At 59.9% G+C, this 6,716-nt stretch overlaps 1 protein-coding gene across 1 annotated transcript in view; it reads left to right on the top strand.

Moving 5' to 3' along the window:
- Rapgefl1 (Rap guanine nucleotide exchange factor (GEF)-like 1) overlaps positions 1-6,716 on the top strand; it is a gene marked incomplete in the record, with an annotated part of 16,003 nt that overhangs the window by 5,678 nt on the left and 3,609 nt on the right. Inside the window, 8 exon segments of the mRNA XM_013519122.1 lie at positions 6-173; positions 2,600-2,678; positions 3,756-3,891; positions 4,063-4,160; positions 5,582-5,694; positions 5,822-5,989; positions 6,283-6,380; positions 6,558-6,680. Coding sequence (XP_013374576.1) covers positions 6-173; positions 2,600-2,678; positions 3,756-3,891; positions 4,063-4,160; positions 5,582-5,694; positions 5,822-5,989; positions 6,283-6,380; positions 6,558-6,680 — 983 coding nt within the window.

A 6,716-nucleotide genomic window follows, 5' to 3' on the forward strand; every position in this document is an offset into this window, starting at 1 on the left:
GCCCGGGCCCCTGCGCTCCCCGTCCTCCTACTCCTCCGACGAGCTGTCCCCCGGGGAGCCCCTGACTCCGCCGCCCTGGGCGCCCCTGGGCGCCCCCGAGCGGCCCGAGCACCTTCTGGACCGCGTCCTGGAGCGCCTGGCCGGCGGGGCCACCAGGGACAGCGGCGCCTCAGGTAAGGGGTCCGCTGAGCAGATCAGGGCCCTGGCTCCCCTTCATGCCCTTGGAGAAGGGGGTGGCGCCAGTGCTGGAGCCTGGGGTGGGGCCGAGGGGTTCCCGGAGAGGTAGAGTCTGAGCAGGGCCACAGACCCCCAGGGGAGAGGCGACAGTGCCCACCATCCCTCCAAGGAGGAAACAGCCTTCGGCCCGCTCCTTTAGCCGCCCTAGCTCCCCGGTGGATGTCAGCCACGGTCCCCGGTCCCCAGTGAGTCTGTAATGCCAGTGCCCCGACATCAGGCCCCGACACGCTAAGATGGAAGTGTGCAAACCAGCCCATGCCACCCTCAGCCGAGCTCAAGGCCGACGGCCTGACTCGAGCCCCGGGTGTGTGGAGGCCCAGGGCCCAGGCCAGGCCGCCTGGGGGACAGCAGGGAGAGGCCCAGGGCCCAGGCGAAGGGATGAGCCGTCCATGGGTGGGCGAGGGTGTTCTCCTTGGGGTGGACTCTGAAGGCGCTGTGAGGAAGGGGGGCCAGCATCAGGACCCCAGCATTGGCAGGGGCGTCTGAGCCTTTCCATCTCTCCCTCCAGGTGGGCAGCCTCAGCACCTGACCCGTTTACAAAGTAAAAACCCTACCCTGAGAGGTGTTTTCCCTAAACAACGCTATTTCTCCCCTCCCTCAGCACCCTGCTAAGGGGGCTGTAAGGAAACCGAGACCCCAAAATGCTAAGGTAGAGGATGCGAGGGTCGCTGGGTCTAGTTCAAGGCATTCCACTAACCAAGGGTGCTCTGAGCTTGGGAGGCCCCCGCTGAGACCCTGATGATGAGGGGTTTCAGCCTCTGCTCTTAGCCCTCTGTGTGGAGCCCCGGTTTAGGTGCTTGGGGTGGAGCACCACTCCCCAAGCTTTTTCCCAGGGAAAGTCTGGGTCCTCGCCTCTGGCGGAGGCTGTAGTTGCCCTGGAGAGCTGACACCTTTCGGATTTAATTAGAAAAATATCAGACACACACAGCTCTGCTAACCATAACTTCCCGCCCACACCACACACCCTCTGTCTCTATGACACATTCCCTGGGGAGGCTGCGCCTTGGACCAAAGCCTGCTTTGGAAGAGACGGACGCCACACCGTAGCCCCCATATAGCGTCTCCCGCACGCTGCCCTTCATGCCTCCTTCCTTGCCCTGCCGGCGCTCTCCCACCCCTGTATGCGGGAGCGGGCGGGGAAGGGGGCTGCGCTCCTCGCTGCTCTGAGGGGCTGGGGGCTGTCCCGGGCACAGAGGGGTGGGACCTGTCTTCCTTGCCCTTAAGACCTGCTGCCACGGGTTCTCAGGGTGCCCTGGGAAAATAGAAGACTCCTGTTTTGATCATCTCACCCTTATCATCAGCCCTAGGAGCTGAAATCCCCAAGTAACTGGTCTGTTAACCCCGGTCCCGTCTCAGAGGAAAGAAGGGCATCGCCGCTCTGACAGTTCCAGGGGAGCCCGTGTTCTGTTGGCTCCCTTGTGGGGTGTGTAGGAAGAGGGACTTCCAGAAGGCGGAGTCTCCCGGATGTCCAGGCGACCCCCTAGCTCCGACCCTCTGCTTGCCTCGGCACGCTGAGGGAACAGACTCGGGGGTCTGGGTTCTTCCAACTCCAGGCCTCAGTGTGTCCCTCGACATGGGATAGTTGAGGCAGGTGATCGTCGGTGGGCGCTCCGTCTCCACCTTCATGGCTAGAATTGGTTGGCCATTCGGTGGCAGGAGCCCGGGTTCTGTCTGGAGCAGCGCCTGGGGACCGGGCCCTAACCTGTCCTGGCAAGGACACCTGGCTCCTTCCCTGTGCCCTGCCTGCCTGCGAGTGCCAGGCGGCCCTGCCCCACCCCGGGGCTGGCTGCAAGTCAGGGCGACCTTGTACCTGGCCAACTGGCTGGGCCAGGCCAGACAGGGGTGTGGAGGGGGAAGGGAGGTGAGGAGAGCCCCTCCCGCCACCTGCCGTCGTTAACCCTTGCATCTCCGGGTACACAGAGGACCGGGGCTCCCAGCTCAGGCTCTGAGATCAAAGAGATGGCAGTCACTCCCTCCCTTTGCTGGGGCCGGTTCCCACCTGCCCTGCCTGATCAGAAGGCCCGGCTGGGAAGGAGGGAGTGGGGAGGGGAGGGAGTCTGGAGACCCTCCGGGGGCTCCTTCCCTGTTTGGGGGGTGGTGCCCAGCTCCCACCATACTGAAGGGGAAAGTTTGTGGCCATCAAAGGCGCCCCCTTCCCCAGCTGCCTTGGCAGCTGCCGGCCCCACCCCCGGAGCGGCTGCCCGGAACCTTCACCCTCGCGCCTGTGTGCGCACACGTGTGTGCAGAGCAGGACGGGGCAAGTGGCTGCGGCTCCGGGCTGGCTGAAGAGGACTCATCCTTGGTGGCAAGAAAGGGGCACGGGGTGGCCCCCGACATCTGTGGCACCCACCGATCTCCACAGATATCCTGCTGGATGACATTGTCCTCACACACTCCCTCTTCCTCCCAACGGAGAAATTCCTGCAGGCCCTGCACCAGTAATATCCTTTCGTGGAGTCAGAAGAGGGGAGGCCAAGAGGGGCCAGCGCCCTGCACCCCACAGGTGATATCGGGGCCCATGTCGCCCCCCAAAAACACCCCGCTTATGCCTGGTGTGGTGCTGTATGCCTATAATTCCAGCACTTGGGAGGCTGAGGCAGGAGGATTGTTTCGAGTTTGAGGCCAGGCTAAACTACATAGTGAGACCCTGTCTCAAAAATAACAACAACAAAAAAAACAACAATGAAAACACCCAGCTTTTCTGTTCCCCAGATGTGTGGGGCCTCATTTCCTCCTGTAAAATGGCATATGCCCTGCTGCATGTGGGCTGCCATGAAGGTCACTGTGCGAGTGCGAGTCCCTGGGCCCCTGTGGCACCTGGACCTGTACAGAAGAGGGGGTTGTTATTCCACGAGAAGTTACGGCGGTAAACATCTAGGTGCCCGCTGAGTTACATGGGGAGCGACACCCACGTCGGGGTGTGGGTGTGTCAGAAGGGTCGTCGGGAGCCTGGCCTGTCCTGGGAACCCACGCTAGCACATAGCCTTGTGCTGAGTTTTTTTAATTTCGTTAGTCATTTTTTCATTATTTTGAGACAGGGTTTCACTATGTAGCCCAGGCTGGCCTCGAACTCAAGCCTTCCTGCCTCAGCCTCTAGAGTGCTGGATGGCAAGTGTGCGCTACCACGCCCAGCTTCATTGAGTTATTTTAGAACCCAGTCGTAAACATGAGGCCACTGAGTAAAAATGCCATGGACTGCCTTAGAAATGTCAGGCCCCGCTCAAGGTAAAGTCGGGTTCATGGGTCTCACCGTGAGCTCCACGCCCTGGGCTGGCTGTGGTTAGGGGAGCCCTGGCAGTGTATTCTCCGTGCAACCCTACCAGGTGGGAGCTGGCTGTGGCCTAGCAGATCCATTGTTACCTGCTCTGGGGAAACCCTTTGGCTGGCCCAGGACTCCTGAACCTCTTGTGTCGCTGGCCTAGAGAATAACCGAGGGTCATGTAGCCTCCGGTAGCCTCCCGCCCAGCTTCTTCCAGTCTGCCCACCTGCCTCAGGCTTTTCCTTAACTTCGGGGTCAGCTTTGTTCGGGCAGGGGGCCTGGAGGACCCGGAGGGGCTGGGCCGGAAGCAGGCCTGCCTAGCCATGCTCCTCCACTTCCTGGACACCTACCAGGGGCTGCTGCAGGAGGAAGAGGGCGCCGGCCACATCATCAAGGTGGGGCATGGCGGGCAGCCGCGCACCCTGAAGGGGGCCCTGGGGAGGAGCTGCTGTCCTTGAGCCGGTACCCAGAAGTGGAAGACGCCACCCATCGTCTGAGCTTCTCTGGTCTTCTGTGCCCTGCCCTGGCCGAGACCCCGGCCTCACCATGGCTGTGTCCCCTCCCAGGACCTGTACCTGCTGATTATGAAGGATGAGTCCCTCTACCAGGACCTCCGGGAGGACACGCTGAGGCTGCACCAGCTCGTGGAGACGGCGGAATTGAAGTGAGGGGGACGGGAGGGGTCTGGGACCCTGAGTTCCTCTGTTACTGAGGCTGCCTCCTGTCTTTGGGTGTCACTGTGAGGTTTCTGTGTTTTTTGTTTTCTTTTGTTGTGTTTTGTTTTTGTTTTTGTTTTTTGTTTTTTTCCGGTACCAGGAATCAAACTCACGACCTTGCGCTTGCCAGGCAGGTGCTGTGCCGCTGAGCTAAATCCCCAGCCCTGTTGTGTTTTTTTTTTTGAGACAAGGTCTCGCTGTATACATCAGGCTGCCCCTGAACTCACTATATAGCCTGGGCTGGCCTCAAACTTGTGGCAATCCTCCTGCCTCAGCCTCCTGAGTACTGGGATTACAGGTGTGCACCACCATGCCTGGCTGGGCTTTTGTGTTTTGTGTTTTGAGACCGGATTTTGCTATGTAGTTCAGGCTGGCCTCAAACTTGTTGCACTGTGAGCCACACCCTTCCCTTTCCTTCCCATGTCCCCTCCATCCATGACACGCCACATACAGCCACCGCCTCTCACCTCTGTGCTCCTCAGCTTTCTGTGTCCCCAGGACACCCTCCTCCCACCTCTTTCTCTCCCTCTTTCTCTCAAGTCCCAGATCAAGTGCCACCTTCTCCATGCAAGTGTCCGCAGTCCTCCTCTAGGGACAGATGGCTCTGTTCCCAGTGCCAGAATCACTGTCCTGTACCTTGGTCGCATCACCAGTGCCTCTCGCCTGTGTGCACATCTGTCTGCCTCCCAGAGTGAGACGTCCTGGTTGGCCAACGTCACTAACATCTGGCGGCCTTTGACCTACTGTGTGCTGAGCAGGGTGCTGGGCCCTGAGGAAATAAAACTTCAGTTAGAGCTAGTCCCAGTCCTCAGAGGCTGTCCATCTGCTAGGAGAGATAGGCATACAGCCAGACTATAGTCCCAGCACTCTGGGAGGCTGAGGCAGAAAGATTCCAAGATTGAGCTCGTCCTAGGCAACTTGGTGACCTAATGAGTTACTGTTTCAAAATAAAAAGATGGGCCAGGGTATAACTCAGTGGCATAAACGTCTGCCTGGCAAGCGCAAGGTCCTGAGTTCGATTCCCAGTACCACACCAAAAAAATAAAATAAAATAAATTAAAATGCACTAAGAATATAGCTCAGTGCAGAGGCCCTGGGCTCAACCCCAAGTACTGCCCCCTGCAATAAATAAACAAAAATAATAAAATCCCATGAATAAAGGCTAGCAGGTGACCTCGGCAGCTGGGTCAGAGAAGGTGCGTGATGGCATTGGACGGGTCACTGTTCTCTCTGCTAACCCTTCTGAAACGAGCCGGAGCACCCGCGACCCAGGTCCCGCGACCCAGGTCCCGCGGCCCTGCTTCCTGTTGGCTGCCTGGTGCTCCCTGAGCCTGGCAGTGCTCGCTGATGCCCGCTGTGCCTGTGCCAGGACCCCCGAGGAGAGCCAGCCGCCCAGCAGGCAGGTGAAGCCGCTCTTCCGCCACTTCCGCCGCATCGACTCCTGCCTGCAGACCCGCGTGGCCTTCCGCGGCTCGGATGAGAGTGAGCCTGGGCATCGGGGGCCCTGGGGCGGGGTACGGGCTCCCCCTGCACCCAGCCCAGCTGCCGTGTGGTGTGGGGCCCAGGCGCCCTGGGGCCTGCACCCACTGCCACTCCGCCCTGCCTGCAGTCTTCTGCCGGGTCTACATGCCCGACCACTCGTACGTGACCATACGCAGCCGCCTCTCAGCGTCCGTGCAGGACATCTTGGGCTCCGTGACCGAGAAGCTGCAGTACTCTGAGGAGCCTGCTGGCCGGGAGGAGGCCCTCATCCTGGTAGCTGTGGCCTCCTCGGGAGGTGAGGGGGCAGAAATGAAAACTGGATTCTAAATTGGGTCTGGTGGTGCATACCTGTAATCCCAGCAGGAGGCTGAGGCAGGAGGATCTCTTCGAGTGTGAAGCCAGCCTGGGCTACATAGCGAAACCTTGTCTCATAAAACAAAACAAAACAAGGAAGGGTGGAAACAGGAGCCTCATTAGTCTAGAATATGCCTGTGTTGGGTTAGGAGCGTCCTCATGGGGATGGAGGTTGCAGCTGGGGTGTGCAGGACACACGGGGTCAGGGCCAGGCTGAGCCCTGTTCTTCTGCAGAGAAGGTCCTGCTACAGCCCAATGAAGACTGCGTCTTCACCACACTAGGCATCAACAGCCACCTGTTTGCCTGTACCCGGGACAGCTATGAGGCCTTGGTAAGAACACTTCCCTGCTGGGTATGATGGACACAACTGTAATCTCAGCACTTGGGAGGCTGAGGCAGGAGGATTTCTGCAGCCAGCCGAGGCTGCAGAGTGAGACTGTCTCAAAAGAAAAGCTTTCACAAGGCCATGGCTGGGAGCAGGGCCCTCACCCTTCCCTACTGCCCCCAGGTGCCCCTCCCTGAGGAGATCCAGGTATCCCCAGGAGACACAGAGATCCACCGAGTGGAGCCGGAGGATGTTGCCAACCATCTGACGGCCTTCCACTGGGAGCTGTTCCGCTGCGTGCACGAGGTTAGCCTGCACGGGGCGGCGGGGGGGGGGGGGGGG

This window comes from Chinchilla lanigera, unplaced genomic scaffold (genome assembly GCF_000276665.1).
Source record: "Chinchilla lanigera isolate Chin_1 unplaced genomic scaffold, ChiLan1.0 scaffold00050, whole genome shotgun sequence".
Taxonomy (NCBI): Eukaryota; Metazoa; Chordata; class Mammalia; order Rodentia; family Chinchillidae; genus Chinchilla; species Chinchilla lanigera.